The sequence below is a fragment of the Mus pahari genome, chromosome 4 (assembly GCF_900095145.1).
Source record: "Mus pahari chromosome 4, PAHARI_EIJ_v1.1, whole genome shotgun sequence".
Lineage (NCBI taxonomy): Eukaryota > Metazoa > Chordata > Mammalia > Rodentia > Muridae > Mus > Mus pahari.
Window position 1 is genome coordinate 35,091,547 of NC_034593.1, and position 23,453 is coordinate 35,114,999.

The window sequence follows — 23,453 nt, forward strand, 5'->3', positions numbered from 1 at the left end:
TTTTCAAGACAGGGTTTCTCTGTATAGCCCTGACTGTCCTGGAACTCACTCTGTAGACCAGGCTGGCCTCGAACTCAGAAATTCATCTGCCTCTGCCTCCTGAGTGCTGGGATTAAAGGCATGCGTCACCATGCCCAGCCAGTTTTTATTTTTAATTTTCAGGGTCTTTCTTTTAACAGAGGTAGCATTGGGTTAACCATTTTGGGGTTCACTTCAAGGCTGATGATATGGTGAGAGTTAATGATGTGGATGCTGTCTATAGATTGCCTCATTGTGAAAGTCCCTTTCTCACCTTGTAATAAATTCAGAGTGAAGCTTTGAAACTAATAAATTTCTTATCTTCTATTGATATTATTTTCCTAGTAAGCATTCTTCTGTACGGAACTTTTGATTCCATTTTAAAATATTTTTAATCTACCCTCCTCTTGTCAGAATGGATTCTATTGGCTATGCATTTAAACACATGAGTCTAGGGGCCATTGTGTGTGTGTGTGTTTGTGCATGCTCATGCACATGCATACAGCACATGTATAGAGATCAGAGGACTCCTCTCAGAGACTTCCTCTCCTCTCTTGCAGGATGAGGGGACTGAACTTAGGTTGTTAGGCCGTCTTGCTAACCACTACTTTCAAATGTCTCCTTCTCAGATTCTAGCCTTGCCTTGCTTCTCGGATTACTTTGCTAACTTGGCTTAAACAAAAACTCCCTAGTATCTCTGTGGGTCTCTACTAGTACATAACCAGTAACCTCCTGAGTTTTCAACTGTGTGGCTGGTGTTCTGTAAATATCTCAGTTTCATTCTGTTTACCACGAAAAGGGAAACATAGCCCATTCTCTTTCTTGTGCTACTTGTTTTATTTGGGTGCTGGTCTTTCCTGTCCATTTCCCTGCCATGGATCTCATAACCTTTATCTGATAGGTTCTTTGCATTCATTCTCCTGCTCCCTTGTGTTCCAGTTCTCTTTTCAGCCTAGGGAATAAGGACATTTCCTGCAAAGTCCCAGGTGTGGTACTGGTTTTTCAGGCAAGGCTTTGTACAAGGTCCAAGAACATGGTTTGGGGTTTGTTTATTTTCCACCCTATCTTTGATATGCTTTCCTCTGTGTTTTTCCTCTTCCACCTTCCTTTCTCTCCATGGCAATAGTAATGGGCACAGGCAGTTCAAGCAGTCCCCTGCACATGCTGTTTCCCTTAGTACCTTCATGGGTGCTTACTTGCCAAGCTCCTTTTCATCCTTTAGCTGGCAAACCCAGGTCACATCACACAGTAGCCCAGGAAATGCTTTATTGATAGCTTCCTCTTTTTCTTCTCTTTTTGGGGGTGGGGTGGAGGGCTGGGCATCAAAGTCTGTGCTCTCTACTACTGAGCTAAACCCCAGGGTACCTCTTCTTTCCTCCCCCCTTGTCTCTTTTCACCTTCCTTTCTACCCTTTTCTTTCTCTCCATGTCTCTCCTTTTATTCTTCCCTCTGACACAAGCTCATTCTGTAGCCCAGGCTAGCCTTGAAATTAAGATCCCATCAGAAGTTGCTGCTTGCTAGGATAATGGTGTGCACTGTCCTGCCTGACTGCCCTGGTTCCCTTTTTGATAGGCCACAATATAAGTGTGTAAAGAACAACAAATACAAAAATGGGCTTGGTTGTGCATCCATTAATGGGCATCCCAGCCTGTCCTGCTGAGCACATTTAGAAAAGGAGAATTTCAAGAAATTGATTACTGCTGGAGGAGTGGCTCAGTGGTTAAGAGCACTGATTGCTCTTCCTGTGGTCCTGAGTTCAGTTCCCAGCAACCACATGGTGGCTCACAACCATCTGAAATGGGATCTGACGCCCTCTTCTGGTGTGTCTGATGAGAGCTGCGGTGTACTTTTTCTTAATTTCTTTCTTTCTTTCTTTCTTTCTTTCTTTCTTTCTTTCTTTCTTTCTTTCTTTCTTTCTTTCTTTCTTCCTTCCTTCCTTCCTTCCTTCCNTTTCTTTCTTTCTTTCTTTCTTTCTTTCTTTCTTTCTTTCTTTCTTTCTTTCTTTCTTTCTTTCTTCCTTCCTTCCTTCCTTCCTTCCTTTCTTTTTCTTTCTCTTTCTTTCTTTCTTTCTTTCTTTCTTTCTTTCTTTCTTTCTTTCTTTCTTTCTTTCTTTCTTTCTTAAAGATTTATTTATTTCATGCACATGAGCACACTGTTGTGCTCTTAACCACTGAGCCATCTCTCCGGCCCCCAATAAAGAAATTGATTAGAAGAAACTGAAGAACAAGACAGATTCATGCCAAAATCTAGAAGAAAAGAAAAAAGAAAATTTGGAAGAATAAAGCAGGAATTTGGGCCTGCATTTCACTTAAATACTTCTGCTGGGTCTAGAAGTAACCAAATGCTGAAAGTATGTTCATTCTTTAAAGAACAGAGAGGCCTCTTGTAGCAAAACTTGCATGCTTTGGGATCCATAAGGAGCTGTTTCCTACAAATCCGAATGAGGAAAAGACTGCTTCCAGAGTGTCGGCTCCTGAGGTTTGATCAGCTCTATAGTGCCTTCATCCACCATCAAGCATCTGAAGCAAATGCCATGGTGGCTCAACTTTTCAATAAAAGTAGCACTGAGGAGGCAGCGGATCTTATTGCTCACGGAGCTGAAAGAGAACAGAGATTGAGCAGCCACCTAATCGGGCTCAGCTTTGTTAAGTCTTCTTGGCAGCAGGTGGAGGGAGTGGGTTTAGTTTAGCTCACCTATGTTTCTCCAGAACTGCACCTGACAGCATACCACGGCTGCCCTGGGAGGGAATGAGATGGGAAACAGTTACCACCTTTACTTCTTTTCCCTTAAAGAGTGATTTCTGTAGGTTTGTCCTTCCATGAATTTTCCTGTACCATGTGCATGCAGGAGCCCACCAAATGAAAGCTGGGAATCAAGCCCAGTTCTGAAAAAACAGTATGTGCTCCTAATGGCTACTCCATCGCTATAATCCTACAGTCACCTCTTGTAGCTCAGGGTTGGGAAGTAGTAGATGCACCCCTTGAAAATAAATTACTAATTTTGGCAAAGCCACACTACTTATGGTCTTCTTTCCCCCCCCCTCGTCCCTCTCTGTCTTTTACATAATGTGTCTTATCTCATGGCCTAGGCTCCTAAACTTGCCGCCTTCTTACCTTCTTGAGTGCTGGGATTAATTTGACATGTCACCATGACTAGAATTTTCAAGAATTCTTGAAGATGTTGATGAGTGCTTCAAAATTTAGATTGTGTAGCCATCATATATAGTGTTATTCCTTGAGTATTTAAGTTTAAATATATAAAATTCATCTCACAGTATAGCTACTTAAAAGAAAATCTAAAATAGTTTGAATGTGAGTCAGTTAATTACAATCTTATTTCAACACTTCAACGTCAGCTCTGCCAACATGATGGTTACTGTTAGCCAAAGGACACAAATGGCCAGTGATGGGTTAACTACAAGAAGAGCATTAAAGGGTAGGGTGATAAGAGTCCAGGGTCCCTGGTGGCTCATTCCCTCCATCTTGCTCTTAAAATAGGTAAATTGCTTTATCAATTAATTAACAAACATAGCTCCCTAAACTAGTAAGCTAAACTAGATCTAAAATAACAATATCATCAAACAAAATCTGAGTAGTTTTTATTTATAGCATATCTTTAAGAAAATATTAAAGGGAAAAAGTCAAATGGAGAAACATGGTTCTGGACAAAACTCGGGAATATGGGAAAGAGGGAAGAACAAGGGTAAGTGTAACTCTAAGTGTGTGCAGAATTGAATGCAAAGCCAGGGCTACTGTTGATAACCAAAGGGCTGAAATTTAATCACTTTATCACAGTGAACCCCCCAAATGAAAATGTCACTTAGCCAAATTAAAGTAACCATGCTAACAAATACCTAGTCCCAAACTATACATATCAGAGAACTCTCCCACAGTTAGAATGACTGTCACTTGCATTTTTATGGACTTCATGACCACATAGAAAAAGTATGGAGATGAAACTAGGAAAAACCCCGATTAGCTTTATATCCTATTTCACAGCTCATGTCCCTTTGCTTCCTCATCACCTAATACTGCCCTTTCTTGGTCTCCTTTCTAAATGGTGAACTATGCCCACAGCTACAACTGTTTATATATGTACATCATAAGTTAGCATCCATATATGAGGGAGAACATGAAGGTTCCCCCCACCCCACCCCCCCGAGTTTGGTTTATGCCATGTAATGCTGAACATTTTCAGTTCCATCTATTTTCCTGTAAATTTTGTGGCTTCGCTATTTATAGAACTGAATATTATTCTACTTTATATATGTGGCAGTTTTCCTTATCTGCTCATCTATTGACACACGTCTAATCTGGTTCCATTCCCTGCTATACACGAAGCACCATTAAACATGGATGTGTAGATATCTCTATAACAGAGTGTACAGTTCTCAAGGCATACGCCGAGGAATGGGCAAGCTGGGTAGTTCTAATAGGGTAGCAGAACGACTCTCTTAACATTTTGACAAACCTCCAATCTGATTATTACAACATCTATTAATTCGCACTCTCCCAACGGTGAATAAGAAGAGTTCCTCTTTCCACACATCCTCTTATTGGTTTTCCTAATGACAGCCAGTCTAGTATCTCAAAAGTAGTTTTAATGTGCATTCCTCCCAATGACTAGAGACGTTGAACCCTTAGTAAATGTTACTGGCCATTTGTGTTTCTTCTTTATATTTTTGTTTGGTTTGGTTTGGTTGTTTTTTTTTGTTTTTGTTTTTTTGTTGTTTTGTTTTGTTTTTTGTTTTTTGTTTTTTTTTTGTTTTTTTTTTTGTTTTTTGTTTTTTTTTGAGACAGGGTTTCTCTGTGTAGCCCTGGCTGTCCTGTAAATCACTCTGTAGACCAGACTGGCCTTGAACTCAGAAATCCGCCTGCCTCTGCCCCCAAAGTGCTGGGATTAAAGGTGTGTGCCACCACCACCAGGCTCTTCTTTATTTTTATGTGCATTGTTGTTTTGCCAGTGTGTATGTCTGTTTGACAGTGTCAGGTCCCCTTAAACTGGAGTTACAGACAATTGTGATCTGCCATGTGGATGCTGGGAATTGAACCTGGGTCCTTTGGAAGAACAGCCAATGCTCTTAACTGCTGAGCCATCTCTCCAGCCCCTGTGTTTCTTCTTTTGAAAACTTCCTGTTAAATCTGTTGTTGACTGGCAGTTTTATTTCCTTAGTATTTAATTTTTGCAGGTTTTTTTTTTTTTGTAAATTCTGGATTTCAGCCCTATCTGAAGTATATCTGGTCGAGAACTTCTCCAATTCTATATGCAGTCTGTGTTTGTAGCTGATATTTTCTCTGCACAGCAAAAGGAGCTGTCAACAGAAAGGAGCAGATTTTCATGATAAGAAGAACTGCTAGTGAGATGGCTAACTTCGTAAAGAGCTTGCCACATGAGCCCGACAACCTGATTTAGTCCCCAGGAGCTACGCAAGGGTGGGAGGGAGAGCCAACCCCACAGTTGTCCTCTGACCTTTACACGTCAAGGCTCATGGACACCCAAACACATCACATACATCATAATAAAATACATACATAGTAAAGAGAGCTTCTGAATATATTAAAAATGGACATTTTATAATCATGGGGTTAACTCCAAAAGTTTTAACCTCTTTCTACATAAATCTACTAATCCATAAAATTTCAAATACATATATGTAAACAATATAAGATACATAATATAAACATTGACAAAAAAGCACATTCAGTTTTTTTTTAAAAGAGAAAACAAAGACATAACTTTAATATTTACAAACCACTGGAACTTTCAGAAAGTAAGATGACTGAAGCTAAAGACAGGCAGATCGAGAGTTTCATACCAACCTTGGCTTTGTACTAAGCTTGAGGGTCTGGGAATAAACCAAATACGCATCAGTCTCCCCGCCCCTGACAAAGGGTTGTGAATATTGGCTTATGCCTCTGATCCCCTCATGGAGGACGCTAAGGGGGGAGGATTAGTGCATGTTCAAAGCCAGTCTGGGCTACTTAAGCCCATAATGTTTGTCAAAATGCTCTGTTGTGCAGTCTCACTGATGAAGCTCCTCCACTAAACAAATTCATGTGCCTGTGTTCCAACTAATGATGAGAGCTTGTGTGCCAGTTACTGATGAGAGCAGACTTTGGCCTTGTGCATATAGCTTGCTGATTTGTAAACTGTTTCTATCACACACACAAGTGAGCCAGTCACACAGTCTTGCATGACAAACCAGAATCTATGGTGATGAAACCAGCACCCTGGCTATTGGGGAAGGAGAAGCTGAAAGCAGGATAGGTAGAGGCATGGAAGGAACTTTGAGGGGCCTAATGGTCACTCTGAGAGGTACTTACACAGTTCTTTTTTTTTCGAGACAGGGTTTTTCTGTATAGCCCTGGCTGTCCTGGAACTTACTTTGTAGTTCCACAGGCTGGTCTCGAACTCAGAAATCTGCCTGCCTCTGCCTCCCGAGTGCTGGGATTAAAGGCGTGCACCACCACGCCCGGCACTTACACAATTTCTCTTCTTCATATGTATATAAGGGGGGTTGTTGGGAACTGTATTGAGGTCTCATACTGGACAAACGCTACCCCATTGGGTCATATCACTAGCTTTCAAGTTGATTGTTATTAAGATCAACACTTTTGATTCCTGTGCTTATCTAGCTTTTATTAGTCTTCCAGTTTATATTAATTGTTTTAAAATGTGAACAGAGAACATACTCTGTCTGCGTCCATCCAGGTTGATTGTGTTTTTAAGTCTGCCATGTTATAAACATAGAGCAATTGTTTATTGACTTGAATTAGGACTTGCTAATAATGACAGCCACAGTAAGAAACAGTGAGGAACAATTTCTTTTTCCCTCCTCTTCCTTCCTGTTCCGGTATTGAGATTAACCACAGAGCATTGCATATACTAGATATATTAGGCAAGGCCTCTACCACAGGCTGCAACTAGAGACCCCTCCCCAATTTTTCCCCAGTACTAGGAATTGAATCCCAGTGCCTCATACATAGCAAGCTAACTCCCCTAGACCCTAGAAAAGGCTTTGGAAGTAGAAATTTGGCCTAAAGTAAGGAGCTGATATAATTTCTTAGGATACCCTTTAAATATATTTCTAATTCTTGGAGATATTCCTAATATGTGTACCATGAAATATATTATCCAACCCCTCTTCATCTCCCCCACATTTCAAAGCCCCCACACATTCACCTTCCAAATGTGAACAAGATCATCTGCAACACAAGCAGGATTTAGTGGATCATGCCAGTTGGTAATAACTAATGACTGAAGATGTGACATTCTGTGGCTAGTCAACGCAAATTTCTACAGCTGTTCTCTAATGATGCTTTTATTTCCCTTCCATCTGACAAACACTTAAGGCTTCTTTGGATATTGTCCACCTGGATGAGATGCAGGTGTTGTTTGGTTAGCCTTCCAGTAGTAGACCAGTAACCAGTCGAGATCTTTTTCTCCCTTCCAGAATAAATGACCTTTGCCCCTAACAAAGCTGCCCACCATTGCAGATGAGTGCAATGGACATGTGCATAATAATGTAGCAGGAGGAGCCTGTGGGGCAGAGGCAGGGAGGGGCCCATTCTTCCTTCCTGTCCTCCAAGCTTCTGAGAGGGGTTTAGAAACAATTCTCCAGCCTATATCCAGATATCCTCACTCACCATTCGCAGCCCACCACTAGAGAACGAAGCAAAAACTTCTAGTAGCTTTCTCCTGGTTCCTTATCAGGCCTTTAATCGCCCATGTGGCACACACATTTTTCTCATTCGCTTAATAATTTTCTAATAAGTATGGTGTCTTTTCTAAGTGTCTTGTGTCTGCTTCCAATTCCTATTTAGAATGCTTTTCCCCATCCTGTAAATTCTCATCCTTTAGGTACTGGTTTGTTCTGTCTCTCCTATGATATCTTTCTAGTGATCTTGAATCTTCTATCAAATGCCACTGTCATTATTTCACTTGATAATCATTTCTTTTTATGTGTACACTAATTTTGAACTTAAAAAATTTTTTTCTTCAGGGCCAGGTGTGTTTAGATTACCATGAGTCTTAGTTAGGGTTTCATTGCTGTAAAGAGACACTATGACCAAGGCAACTTTTTAAAAGGACAACATTTAAATTGAGGCTAGCTTACTGTTCTGAGATTCAGTCCATTATCGTCATGGCATGGCAGTGTTCAGGCTTGCATGATGCTGAAGGAGCTGAGATTTCTGTCTCAAAGGCCAACAGGAGAACACTGGCTCCCATGTGGCTAGGAGGAGGGTCTCAAAGCCCACCCCCACAGTGACAGACTTCCGCTAAGAAGGCCACACCTACTCCTATAAGGCTATACTTCCTAATAGTGCCTCTCCCTGAGCCAAGCATATCCACACCACCAAGCTATATAAATTCAGTAATGGCCAGCATTCCTGTCTATAAATACCCCATAAATAGCTGATGACGAGTTATGTATGCTCTTAAAAAGTTTTTAGTTATAGTTAGGGTTCTCTATACCTCTTAAGTTTTTAATATTGTTGTTAAATATAATGCTAGATTCCTTTATAGAATATCTTTATTTAGGTAGAGTCAAACCCTGTTCTAAAGCTCAGTTGTTTTATCAGTTGTAATCTGTTGGTCAATTTTCAGCCAGTTTTGGAATTAGATTTCCCAATTCTACTTCAGCAAGAGGTTGAGAACTTTAAGAAGGTAAATCTCATTAGTTCATTAGTAAGGAGCAGTTCAAAAACCTAACACCTGAACTTCCCTTTGGGCCAGACCGAGAAGTTCCTGCATCACCTTCATAGTCCTGGCAAGGTACGTATACCTAGTTTTGTGTCTGTGTACTCTCTAAATGGTTCTCAATTATCTTAAAGGATTCCTCAGCTATTGAGAAATACTAGAATTTAAAAATGGACAATATATATATATATATATATATATATATATATATATATATATATTGAACTTCTGAGCATTTTAGAGATTCAAAAATACAGACAGTAAGCAACCTGGGAGAAGGCAGTCTTGTAGTAAAGTAGGAGGTCTGGATGGATTGCTCTTACTCTGCATCAATGGGCAGGTAGTCTCATAGTGACCGTGACCGCGTCTGTATCTGTTGCCACACCAGCACCACACAGGGCTCAGCGATATGTGTTTGCTCAAAGTGGTTGGTTCTTAGTACATCTGATAATGATTTTTCAGTTTGTTGGAAATGATTCTCTTAAGATAAAATTCTCAGTCCTTAGAGCACACTGTGAAATTTACTCTTGTTTTGAGGCCTCTGCACTGTGAAAATCAAATGCAGGTAGAGGTCCTAAATGGAATCTGACATTTCCAGGCAGGTGCAATTGATTTCTTTATCTCTTTCTCTCTCTTTCTTTTTTCAAATGCTTTATTTTTATTTTATGTGCATTGATGTTTTGCATGTTTTGTATCTGCATGAGAGAGTCAGATCCCCTGGAGCTGGAGTTAAAGACACTTGTGAGCTGCCATGTAGGTGCTGGGAATTGAACCTGGATCAAGAGCAGGGGTGCTCTTAAGGGCTGAGCCATCTCTCCATCCCTCCCCCGCTGTTTTTAGCTTTTATTTTTCCTCTAATATATTATATTATGACTGCAGTTTCTCCTCCCTCCTCTCCTCTCATTCTCTCATCCCTACCTTTCCTCTCCCCCAGATCCACCCCCCACCTCCCCTCAGACAAGAGGGGACATCAACCAAACACGGCATAACAAGCTACAATAAAGACCGTGCACATATTATCACATCAAGGCTGGACAAGAAAACCCAGTAGGAGCAAAAATGTCCCACAAGCAGGCAAGAGTCAGAGACAAGCCCAACTCCCACTGTTAGGAGTCCCACAAGAACACCAAGCTAACAATCATAATGTATATGTAGAGGACCCAGGTCAGACCCCGTCAGGCTCTCTGACCTCTGCAAGCCTTCCTGAATCCCACTCAGTTGATTCTGTGGGCCGTGTTCTTAAGGTGTCCATGACCCATCTCACCTAATGTTTGTCTGGGAATCGGCATCTGCTCCTATCACTTGCTGGATGAAATCTGTCCAATGACGGTTATGCCTGGCTCCGGCCTCAGAACACTCTGCAGGCATGACAAACTGTAGGCCAGAGGTTTTATAGCTCATTTGGTGTCCCAATTCCTCCATTTGAGCCTTGCCTTGTTAAATAAAGATGGTCAGCTCAGGCTCCCTGCCTCCCATTACTAGGAGTCTTTATTAGGGTTACTCTCTAATTAATTAATTAATTAGATTTCAAGGAGTTCAATTGTACTAGGTTTCTACCTTGACCCTGAAATGCCCCCCAATTCCAGCTGTTTCTCCCAGTATTCCCATCTACCCCTCTCCCACCCCCCCTATATGATTCCTCCTGTTCTCAACTCCACCCACCCCAGCCCACCGGTGAAATCTATTCCATTTCCCCTGCCAGGGAGATCTGTACATCTTCCTCTTAAGCCCTCCTTGTTATTTAGCCACTGGGCCTGCGGACTGTAGCATGGTTCTCCTTTACTTTAAAGCTGATGTCCACTTCCAAGTGAGTACTTACCATGTTTGTCTTTCTGGGTCTGGGTTACCTCACTCAGGACTTTTTTCCTTGAAGATAATTAAAAAAGCGACTGTTCTGTCTCTACCTCTGGAGCGGGCACTGGAGTTACAGGCAAGTTTCACACCTGGATGACATTTCCATGGATGTGTCTGGGCCCACATGCTTGTGCAGCAAGTACTTTTGAACTGTCTCTGCGGCCCCAGTGGCATTCCCTTCATAAGTGTGCCTGTAAGCTGCAAACACTAAGACTCTCTAGTTGAAAAGTTTGTGCTATGTGTAGTAGTAAAGCTTGCTGTCTCTTACAGGGCGTTCTTGGAGAAGTGAGGGTACTTGTTCTAGGAAGTTTCCGCCTTCTATATTTTGCAAGTTGGGTCCCTGTGGTCACCTTTAACCTGTTGTCCTATTCCCACAAGTTTGATATAGAGGCATGATTTGCTTGACACTAAAATTTCTACACACACAATAGTGACTGCTCTTTATTGTGAGATGGGATTCTCACTATCATGTCCAGGTTTAGCTTGAACTCTCCAGCCTAAGCAATTGACCCTTGCTTCAGCTAAACACGTGAGAAGCTGAGACTACAGGTGTGCACCACTGTGCTGGTTAAGGAATTCCTGATGTTTGTTTTACATCATGGGCAATGAACAGAGGCCTCTCCCCTGCCCAGCTGAGCCCTAGCTCCTGTCCCAGGAGGCAGGGCGTCCCCTTTGCATCCCTCTTACTCCTTAATCTCATCTTTTTCGTTTCCCTGGGTTAGTCTGCTCTTTCTGGGCTTGCTCCCGTCCCTCTGCCCGGCAGTGCTTTGCTTGGCTCTCCTGTGGCTTGTGCTGGACTTGGCGTGGTGTGACTGAGTTTGATTCTGAGAGCACTCGGGGCTGCGGGGTTCCTTTTAAGAAGAATGCTTTTCACAAATTTCAAATATGCTTTCATTCAGTTCCTAATATTTCATAATTAAAAGCATTTTTGACCTATCAAGTATTTCAGTGGGTTTTTTTTAAATTCCTTAGTTTGAGTGTTTTCATAAGACTTTTTTTTTATGAGGGAGAAGTTTAAATTAATGAATGGAGACTTTCTTTGCTAATGAAAGCATTTGATCCTGTTATTTTCTTCCCTATACTACATTAGCTGCAGTCCACAAATGTTGATACAGTGTACTAATATTCATCTGTAATGATTTCTAGAATATTTTAAGATTTCAGCTTTCATCTCTACTTAGAAATGTGTTATTTAATTTCCAAGTAATTGAAAGTTTTTCTATTTTTGATCCCAGTCTTGTTTTGTATAGTTTAGTTTGATTTTAGTTAAGCTATTCCATGCTTCTATTGATTATGTTTATGGTGTGTGATATATCTTTTTGTACTGCTTTACTTCCTGTATCATTATATTTGAAGTAAAGTTGCTATATTGTGTAGTTGGGTAATATTTATTACATTAGTTGGTATAGTCATGGTTTGTTTGAAGTAGGGTTTCTCTGTGTAGCCCTGGCTGTCCTGTAGACCAGGCTGGTCTCAAACTCAGATCAACTTGGCTCTGCCTCCTGAGTGCTGGGGACCTTCTTACTTTTTATTTTGAATTTAGACGTGTGTGTGTGTGTGTGTGTGTGTGTGTGTGTGTGTGTGTGTATGAATGTATTTAATGGTTTTAGTGGTTGCTCTAGGATTTGTGAAACATAACTTTTCATAGGTTATGGACAGTCTGTATTTTACTATTGCATGAGATTGTTTAAAACTTCTCCTTCATTTGTTCTGTTTTCCCTACCACTACCCCCTCTCTCTTCCTCCCTCCCTCCCTCCCTCCCTGTCTTTTTCTGTCTCTGTGTTTGTGTGTTTGTGTGTATTTGTGTGTGAGAGAGGGGGGAGGGGGAGGGGGAAGGGAGGGAGGGAGGGAGGGAGAGAGAGAGAGAGAGAGAGAGAGAGAGAGAGAGAGAGAGAGAGAGAGAGAGAGAGAGAGAGAGAGAGAGAGAGAGAGAGAGAGAGAGAGAGAGAGAGAGAGAGAGAAATGCAATGTGTGTGTGTAGTCACATCCTCTGTGCTGCAGGTTAGTTGGCCTCCCACCTTCTAGACAGTTTTTTGGTCTTTATCCATTTCATCTTAGCAGTGCTGATAACTGGGTTTTGTTTTTGTTTGTGGATTCCAGGGGTTGAACTTGAGTTGTCGAGTTTGAACAGCAAATACATTTACACATCAAGCCATCTCACCGTCTCCCTATTGTTTAAAGATTTATCTCTTTAAAAGAATTGTGTGTGTGTGAGAGTGTTTCCCCTGCATGTGTGTGTGCACAAGTTGTGCTGCAGCCTGTTGGTGGCAGAGAACATGAGATCTTTTGGAGCCACCCAAGTGGCTGCTGAGAGTGGAACCTGGTGGTCATAAAAGCAGCAAGTGCCCTTAACTGCTGAGCCGTCTCTCCAGCCCCCTCCCATGTATTCCTTTACACAGTGGTCTTCCTTTTACATCTTCATATAATTAAATGCCATTGGGTAGTGAACATCTTTTACTTTGCAACTCTTAAAGATGCTTTAGAGAACTTAAACAGAGCATAGAACAGTATGTCTATCCACACATTTCTCTTGCTCTCTCTCCATTTCTGGTGGTTGAGTTTCCTTCTGGTATCCTTGCCTGGTTTACCAACGTCCCTTCTTTAGCAACTCTCTTAGTGCATTCGGCAATGTCTCTCAGTTCTCCCTTCTCTTCGGACACTTCCATTCACTGCTATAGAATTCTGGGTTAGCACTTCTTCCTTTTAGCACGTTAAACCATTGTGCCACTTCTTTCTGCCTTCCATGTTTTTGGACACAGAAATTTGGTCACTTTCTCAGTACAGACAATATTCTTTCTCTCTAGCTTTCCTAAAGAGAAGCCATCAGGATGGCTTCTTTGGAATTGCTGAGAGCTCTGCAAGTGTTTTCTAATTGTTTTTCTCTGTGATTGGACAGTTTCTGTTGATTGTGCTTATTTTTTTAAATTAATTTTTACCACCCATTTAAAGACATTTAAGTATAGGTGCCATAGTTTTCCTTTTTTTATTTTTAACTTGTTGAACTTTTACTGTTATTTTTCTTTCTTTCTCTCTTCTTTTTTCCTTCCTTCCTTCCTTTCTTTCTTTCTTTCTTTTTCTTTCTTTCTTTTTCTTTCTTTCTTTCTTTCTTTCTTTCTTTCTTTCTTTCTTTGAGCCTGGCCTGGAACTTGCTATGTAGACCATTCTACAGAGACCTGCCTACTTCTGCCTCCAAATGCTGGTCATTAATTTTGTTTTTTACATAATTCTATATTTTTAAATAAATTTCAGGAAACTTCCATTATTGTAAGTTACTGAGATAAGCATGCTGGCACACAAGCACTCAGGATGCTAATTCAGTATGGTCTCCAGTTTCAGGCTGGAGTGGGCTACATAACAATACCCCATCTCAAAAGAACAAGTAAAATTTTAATAGTTTTCTCTGTTCCTTTCTTTGCAGACTCCAATTATGTGTAAATCAGGCTTTTTTAAAAGAGCTGTTCCTTACTAATGCCCTGCTCTGTGCTCAGCTCTATGTTATGCTGTGCCACCCACCCCCACCCCCCGTCCTTTCTTCTTTAGGGTACCACTTCAGGTTTTAGTCTAAACAACTAGTTTTCTACCCTACAAGTCCAACTGGTTCCCCATGATGTCTCTTTTTACCGTGTTCATGTTGCCCTTTACGTTATTGAAGTAATGGAGTGTAGTCATAACTTTTTGTTTGTTTTGTTGTTCCTTTGAGATAGAGTCTGTCTCTCTGTGTAGCCCTGGTTGTCCTGAAACTTGATCTGTAGACAAGGCTGGTCTCAAACTCAGAGCTCCACCTTCTTGGGATTAAAGGCATGAGCCACTACCACCCAGCAACTTTTGTCCTTAACAAGCAAAGTCCAAGTCCTTGCTGTTCCTTCCTGTTCTAGTTCAGCCTGTGGTCAGCATATTCTGACCCGTGGACCCCGTGGACCAGTTAGATGGTCATACCTTCCATTCTTAGGACTAAAGGCTATTTTCATGCCACAGAGGCATAGCCTGAGTTGTTTCAACAGAGTTGTTTCTTCTGACCAAAACAGCTGAAAATATTTACATCTGTCATTTGCTGAACTTGGCTTTCGTGACATCTTTATTGATTTAAAAACAAACAGACACACAGAGAACTGTTGAAGTTTCTGTCTGTCACGAATGTGTTGCTGTTCTACTAGGCAGCTCCTGTGGGCAGCAGCAGTGTGGGAAGGGATCACACTGGACTGTGCTTTGATTTAGCAGGGATAAAATGTGGAAAAACTAAACTTGGAGAAAAGTAGACTCAGTGGTCCTTAAATTTAGCAAGCATTGAATTATTCATTGGGAAACTTGTTGAAACAGGGCTCCCTATCACGCTCCTGGTTCAGTAAGTTATAGGTATATATAAGGTATAGTAAGTTATAGGTATATATAAGGTATACTAAGTTATAGCTATATATAAGGTATAGCAAGTTATAGGTATATATAAGGTATAGTAAGTTATAGGTATATACAAGGTATAGTAAGTTATAGGTATATATAAGGTATAGTAAGTTATAGGTATATATAAGGTATAGCAAGTTATAGGTATATATAAGGTATAGTAAGTTATAGGTATATATAAACTATAGTGAGTTATCGGTATATATAAACTATAGTGAGTTATCGGTATATATAAACTATAGTAAGTTATAGGTAGAATCTCAGGATGCACATGGCTAACAAGCTCCCCTCAGGGGTGCTGTTAGGGTTACATTTTGCTAGCCACTATTTAGCTTATGAGATATTAATTCCTTCATAAACTTTTAGCAAAATCTGGATGAATTATAGCTGGTTTGTAGTATGGTGTCCTAAAGAACAGATGGCCTGATTCATTGTTACAGGTGTTTTTTTTTAACTTGAGCTATAGTTGACATATCATTAAAATTTATCCACTTTGGGGCTAGCATTTGAATTTCAGTAAATGCTATAGTTGCACATCAGCAACCCCTCCAGTGTTCAGCAATGCCACCGTGCTGAACACTCCCTCTTACCACTGTTAGTGATGTCAGCACTTGCCTTCAGCTATTAGCAGCAGCTACATGTAACATGTAATTTTAAGGCACACTTGTTCCTTGCCAGGTGCTGGCAATGGCGTCCCACCCAACTCCCATAGCTAGCTTCGCCAAGCCTCTAACAACCGTCCAGTCAGTGCTCTTTCTCAGGCCCACCTGAGTCGCCACAGATGGGAAACACCAGGCAGCCTTTATATTTAAAAACTAGCCAGATACTAAATGACTGGGCAAGGAATATCTTGCCCCATCCTCCTTAGGTGGCTGCAGCGGCTACAAACTATTGGTCCCCCTACCCCCCGAGAATTACATGTCTGCTACTTCCTATCCACTCCACAGCCTCTTCAGAATCCCTCTCCATCTCTCTCTCCTCCTTTTCCTCCTGGGACCCAACGATTGGCTTCTGCCATCTTTATTGACCAGTTAAAATGAGGAGAAGGTTCACATGGAATCACCTGAACACTTGATCCACTCCTTGTTGGGACAGACCCTCTTGAGGAAGCAGAATTAACATCAAATTACAAACAGTACCAGGGCAAGCCACAGCAGCTATACACTTGCTTCTTTGTGGCTTTGCTTTTGTTTGTTTGATGTTGTTTTTTCAGTTCCAAGAAAATGTATAGTTGGAACATACTATAAGTGGCTATGGGGCATCCTTCATATAATAGCCAGTCTTACAACTGAGGGTCATTATACAGACCAATGTTTTATCCCTTTTGTTCTATGTATGTATAAACATTTTGATTAATAGTGGACATTTGGATTGTTTACAGTTTTGACTATTCTAAACAATACTATTATGATCATTCATGTATATGATAAGACCTTAGTTTTGATTAACAGTAATTAATATTGATCTATTCTTTCAGGCTAGTCATTTATATATGCATATTTTAAATGATTTATTTTGTCTGTGTGTTTGAGTTGCATGTATGTGTATGTACCACATGTGTGCTTGCTGCTTATGGAGGCCAGAATAAGGTGTCAGGTTTTGGGACTGGAGTTACAGATGATTTTGAACTGCCATGTGGGTGCTGGGAATTGAACCTGGGTCTTCTGGAAGAGTAGCCAGTTCTCTTAACCACTGAGCCATCTCTCTAGTCCCTATTATGCATAATTTAATAGTATTTTAATGTCTGCTATAAATATCTTATTTGAATTGAAGTGTTTTTAATAATTTTATGTCAAATTATTATAATGAATGGGCTATCCAAATTTGAAAAATGTTGAGTTAAAAATAGACCATAGTCTTCATAAAATTGCTATATCCTTACTGGTATATCAAATTAATATTAACGCTTGAATCAAGCTAAAATATGAAATAAAAAATCTTTTCTTTTGTGGGGCAGTCATGACAACTTACTGTGTAAAAGTGCTTGCTATTAAGCCTCATGACCTGAGTTCAAGTCCATGTGATAGGAGAGAACTGACCCTGAGTTGTCCTCTGACCTCCACACTTGCTCATTCCTCACACCGCTACACATAAGCGAGTAAATGTAATGAGAAGGCCTTGTCACTTGATTTTTAAATAGTCAGATACAGATAAAACCTGGGAGGTTGCATAAGGGCTCCCATGTGCCAATCTCACCTGATTTCATTCTTGGTGATTTGGCATCCGTTCCTTATCTTGACTAGCCTTCACATCTACTTGTTTCTGTTTCTTCAAACTCAGTCTCGCAGTTACATCATCTTTCTGGAAATACTTCTTCATGAGTTGCAGGATGCTAATGGCTTAAGGACACAGGCTTTGTTTGGCTTTTACAGTAGTCCTTCATGAAAATTTCCTAACCCTCTGCTTTGGTCAAGTGTTAATAGTAACCTAGTTCCTTTGCATTTCTTACACAGAATTATTTGGTTCAAAATATCTTTAAGTCTAGCATAGGTAAATTTCTATTGAACTCAAGGCCAACCTGTTCTACATAGGGGAGTTCCAGGCCAGCCAGAGCTACATAGTGAGACTCTGTCTTATGAAAAAAGGGGTGGGGGGAGAACTCTATCAACTCTTTGTTCAATTTGAAACTAAATTTTTGTAGGACAAACCCTTGTTTCTTGTGATTCAGTTTATCAAATTTCAAAACAGTAAGTTGGTACCCCAGCAACCTTTGAAAGTAACCAAGTCTTAACATTTCATTGTGGACTCATGAAATCATAATCTGCTTCCTGGTAACCTGGTTCAGCCACTGTTTTAGGTGTCATAGCGCTGCTAATTGGTGGGATTACTAAACTTCTCCCCTGTCCTTTGACAAATGTTCTTATTTCTTACTCATATATGTTTCTTATAATTTTGTATTATTGGTTTCTAGGCTCAGGATTTCCAAAGTGTACATTATTTATTACTTCAGACATTATTTCCTTGGGCAAACGTCCCTGATGAGTGGGAATGAAAATCCTCACTTACTGCCCAGGAAGCTGTTGATCTAGATGTTTCCTAGCTCACTGCCCAGGAAGCTGTTGATCTAGATGTTTGGCATTTCTTTTACTTTGGTGCTTGATCTGACATTTTCCCAGTTTATGTTCATTCTTATGTTCAAGATTCTGTGCCTTTTTGGCACAAGTAAAATAGCATGAACACATCTGAATTAAGTTTGACATTGCCTCTGAGAGCTACTCAGACACTGGTATTTGGGGAAGACTGCGGCTGCTGTTTTCAGGGATCTAATGAGATGACAGATAAGAGGAAACATTAATAGGCTGATGAAACCGACTCAGCTTTCTAATGCTGAGACAAACTATCTGGGAAACTTGTAAGAGGGAGGAGTTTAAGCTTAGACTTTTAAGAATCAGGTCCATGGCCACTTGGTGCTTTGGATTTGGGATGGGAACTTGTGTGGGAAGGGGAGGGACAGGGGCAGGCATGCCCCTGCCTGTGCGGCTTGACCTCCCACTGAGCTCTTCTTCTGTAGTAGTTTCCACCATTTCTAACACTGCCAATCTGAGTACCAAGCTATTCACACACAGGCCTCTGGGCGGTATTCCAAATCCCAGTTCTAGCTAAAACAACAGATGGAAAAAGCCCAGAGGACCCAAAGCATACTCAGTCTGCTGGCAGGAGGTGCTCAAGTGTCTCACGGGCCCCAGCATCTGTGCTGGGCATTGAAGGACAAAGGGCCAACTAGTTGCACCCAAGATGAAGGACAGGACTTTCAGAGAGAAGGGAAAACTCGCCTGAAAAACTACACACCGAGGAAGCAGGACAGCTATTGGGAAACTAGAATTGAAGTGGAGAATGCCAATAGATGGAGCAGGTAAGCAAAGATGAGCTTTTGTTCTGCAAGGTTCTGCGTGGAAGCCAGTCTCATGGACTCTTCAGAACAACTGGAGAATGGGAGAGAAGGCTTAGGAGGAACAGTGGCACGTGTGGAAGTCAGTTTCGACTTGACAGAGTTGCACCAACACAAGTCTATGTAGATAGATGCAGACAGTAAGTACTTGATAATATTTATGGACTGAAAGAGGAAACTGTTATTTGTGAATCACAAGGACCACAGAAACAGCCTGCATGCTTGCCCCTGCTACTTGCTCCATCCTCTGGCTCCCTTGTCTTGCAGGACAAACAGCTGAGTAGAAGTCAGTGGTAAGCTCCCAGAAGGGGGATTTTAAGTAGGTTCATGCAAACATGCCCAAGGTCACTGTAACTACCGGAAATGCAAACTGCATTCAGAGCCTATGATGAGAAAGTGCTTCGGTATGAAGAAAAAGTGGGTTTGACTTGGATGTGAAATCAGCAGAAGTCTGCCGTGCTGGCTGCTGGTGGGAGTGTCTGCTGGAGGCCCACCGTAGAATAGTGAGAACCATCTTGAGAGGTCAGAACATCTGCTTTGATGGCATTTCTATCCATATAAACCCTGGCAAAAGGTCTACCAGTACAAGAGATGTATTCACCAGCAGTGGTACAAGTATTGCTGATTAAGCCAATACATTGGAAATAACATGTTTCAGTAGGGGAATCTGTAGATTTGATACATTTATATAACCGCATACTCTTCACTACTGAAACACAAGCTTGACAAATGAATAAAGAACAAACAATTTAGAGCATGATACATAAAGTATGATTTCACATACTGAGCTTAAGAGCTTGGACATCTCAGAGGAAGAAAAGCAGTAAGGAAATTGGAAATCAAAGATAGCAGGGATATGGGGCTGGTGAGATGGCTCAGTGGGTAAGAGCACCCGACTGCTCTTCCAAAGATGCAGAGTTCAAATCCCAGCAACCACATGGTAGCTCACAACCATCCTTAATGAGATCTGATTCCCTCTTCTGGAGTGTCTGAAGACAGCTACAGTGTACAGTGTACTTATAATAAATAAATAAATCTTTAAAAAAAAAAGATAGCAGGGATATAAGCTTTCTCTTAAAAACTGTATTTATGTGTCTGTGCATGTGTACGTGTAGAGGTGTTAGGACAGTCTGTTCTCTCCTGCACCATACAGGGTTGCCAGCCTTGGCAGAAGGGATATTTACCTGCTGAGCCATCTTACCTGCTCACTAAAAAACACAACAGAATGTTGTAAAACTAGCTAACACTACCAAGGGTTTTTTAAAAATTCTTTTAAAGATATTTGAAATATTTGAATTAAAAAACTCCTGGGCCTAGAGTTTTTCAAATTTGTCTTCACTTTCAAAGTAAAATATTTTCCTAGCATCTAAATCATTTAAAGAGCCACTTTGCAGACTCGATTAATAAGTGAGTGTAGAAGCTGTTTGATCTTTCAGAAATGACTTCAGCAACAGTGGCTCGCACAATGCCCTCCACAGTATCTGCCTCTCCCAGGATTCATCCTACAGGGACTCCCAAAGCACACCAAACACCCGACTGCAAGATGCTAACAAAACACTGAGAGTTTGTCCTGCTGTCAAAGAACCAAGAACCATCAACATAAGTGTGCAAACACCCAGGACTATGAGGCTCGAATTGTATGGCCTCAGTGCAAGAGGCGGCTTTTTAACATGTATGTCTTTAAAACGTAACAGTGCACTTTAAAATGATGTTTACCACACTGTCATGATGTCTTTACGCTGAGCTGTGCCTTCTTTTCATGGAGTCATGTGGTTAAAGACAATAAGGATGTAGTCGGGGTTAGTCTGTGTTGATTTCATTTAGCCTTGTACTCAAACTAAGTCAGAGTCCTTCATGTTAAGCTTTGTAACTTTTGTGAGAGATGTTTGGGTTTTGTGACTTCATGTGATTTCACAATGTGCCATCTGCAGTGTGAAAATGTGTGAGTTGGTTTGCGGTCAGAGGGTTTTAATTTACTTGTGAAGTTCATACTACTAAAAGAAATTGCAATGTTTGCCTTCTTTTTCTTTAGAGTCCACGAAAGAGGAAGACGAGTCACGCCACGACCCCCCCTCTAGAGTATCACGTTGGGTGGGTGATGGAGTCCAGGGACCACGGGCCAAGACTACCCTCTGTCAGGTACCTGGTTGTCATCACTGTCTCTCACAGCCACTTCAGGTTTTCTGAAGAGTACTAAGTTGCTCTTGGAAGCATTTGGAAATTAATATACGGATAATTACACCATCGTGAGCACCCACAGAGCAGGAAAGGAGTGCAGGCCCACAGGGAGCAGGTGCAGGAGAGACCTCAGGCTGGTTCTCCAAGGGCTGCACAGAGCACGTGTCAGTGGGATGTGTTCCCATTTCAGATCTTTCTCACAAAGGGGTAGTACCAGATCTGTAAATGCCGTGAGCCCTGGAAAGTTTCCTTAGAAAGGACCTAGATTCTTCATGACATTTAGTAGGTTCCTCAGAGGCATTGTTAAGAGACTTTTTTTTTGTTTTACACGGTTTTCTCAAAGTACATTAAGAATTTAGGAACAGAATATTTTGAATTTTTGTTTTCCTCTTGGGAAGAAACAATTTAGATAACCTATTAGCAGAATGTGTTTTTTTTTCTTTAAATTTAAAAGAATTATTTACCTCAAAAGTAGGTGAAAATATAAACCATTACAGTGTTGTGTAGTTAAAACCTATTTCATGGGCCCCAGAGATGGCTCACTGGGTGGGACCTGATAACCTGAATTTAACCCCCAGGACTCACACAGTGGAGGGACAACCGGTATCTTATCATCTGTTCTCTAGTGCCATGGCATATATACAGGTGCACCTACATACACGATAAATACTAAAAAAAAAAAAAAAAAATTAAGTAAAGCCTATTTCATGTTGGTAGTAAGATATTTTCCAAATTGCTGTCTGATAGTTTTTTCTGTTTTACACTTTATTCTGCTGAGCCATTTTGCAGGCCCCAGGGAAGATTAAATTTATGAAAGCAAGTGCTAGGGGTTTCACCTTAAACTCGACATCTTGAATCATCCTTTTCTCAATACCAAATTAGAGTACACTGCTCTCATCAGATACAGTGTCCTTAACAGATAGAATGTGTGGTGGTCAACCACTGCTTTGAATGGGTTTTGTTCCATGAACAGGTTGTTTTTGTGTTTTGGTGTTTGTCTGTTCCTTTGTTAACAGCATGTTTACAGACCAGTATCTCTGGCTTTTCAAGACAGGGTTTCTCTGTGTAGCCCCAGCTGTCCTGGAACTCACTTTGTAGACTAGGATGGCTTCGAACTGCCTATCTCTGCTTCCTGAGCGCTGGAATTAAAGGTGTGTGTGACCATGCCTAGAAATGTGTCTCTAAGAGCCATATTTTATCATGCTAGTGATTAGCATGCATAACTTGTTCATCCCCTGTCTCACTCTGTAAATATTGATAGTGATGATGAACTAAACTCCTATCCACAGGTCACACCCATATAGTGTTCCCATTAGGTGTTCCTCCTTTTATCCAAGATGCCTTGTCATATACTAATGTAGCTGTTGCAGATTTCTTTTGTTTATTTGGGGTGTTTTGCCCTGGTTTGGAAATCCCTTTATGAACTCGCACTGACCTCTAGCTCGTCCTACCACACCAGGACTGTGTTTCTTGTCTCACTGTGTGCCTCAGACTGTCCACACACCTCTGCCTCCTTGTGTGAGTTTCCAGTTACAACCTACTGACCCTGACTGTCACATTCTCCATGGCATTTAGAGTCACACACATTTACAGACATACATTTGTGTGAACATGATACTTACCCTATTATGTTTCTCTGATAGTTCTGGTTTATTATTTTCAGTTAGGAAAATTTTCCACTGTCTTCAATTTTTTATAAATCTATGTTTTGTTTTTAATGTTTGGGTGAGTGAGTTTCTGTGTACCATGTATGTTCAGGAGGCACTGTAGACCAGAAGACAGCATTGTTCACCTGGAACAGGTGGCTGTGAGCCATCATGTGAGTACTAGGAACTGACCTAGGTCCTCTGCAAGAGCAGTAAATGAGCTTAACCTCTGCAGCCCCTTGTCACCTCTTATTGCTTTTATTTCAGATTCACAATACACATATGTCATAGCATTTAATAAAGTCTCCATGCTCTTGGATCTCTTAACTTTCCTACTCTTTCCTCACTATAGTCACTGGATACTTTTTACCTATATTTAAGCATACTATCTTCTCCTCAGCAAGTTCTCTGTTTACATGAGGTACTTCCCTTTCCATGAGGAAGAACAGGAAGAGGGAAAGGACGAGGAGGAAGAGAAAGAGGAGGCAGAGTTGGAGGGAGAGGAGGAGGAGGCAGAGGAGGAGGAGGAGGTAGAGGAGGAGGTGGTGGTGGTGCTACGTGTAAGAAACTTTCTTACTATGTAGCCCAAGCTGACCTTGAACTCAGATCACCTTATTCCTGTCTCACAAGTGTCGGGATTAAAAGTGTGTGCTCACATCTGTCAACATGTCTGTGATGGACCTGTGTTGTTGTCTGTGATGGACCTGTGCTGTAGGCTGAGATAGACCTGTGCTGTGGGTCTGAGATGGACCTGTGCAGTGGGCTGAG

At 41.1% G+C, this 23,453-nt stretch overlaps 1 protein-coding gene across 1 annotated transcript in view; it reads left to right on the forward strand.

The window, feature by feature from the left end:
• Larp1b (La ribonucleoprotein domain family member 1B) overlaps positions 1-23,453 on the forward strand; it is a 92,523-nt gene that overhangs the window by 53,896 nt on the left and 15,174 nt on the right. Inside the window, 6 exon segments of the mRNA XM_021196315.2 lie at positions 8,643-8,695; positions 8,698-8,794; positions 15,360-15,362; positions 20,340-20,393; positions 20,396-20,466; positions 20,894-21,000. Coding sequence (XP_021051974.2) covers positions 8,643-8,695; positions 8,698-8,794; positions 15,360-15,362; positions 20,340-20,393; positions 20,396-20,466; positions 20,894-21,000 — 385 coding nt within the window.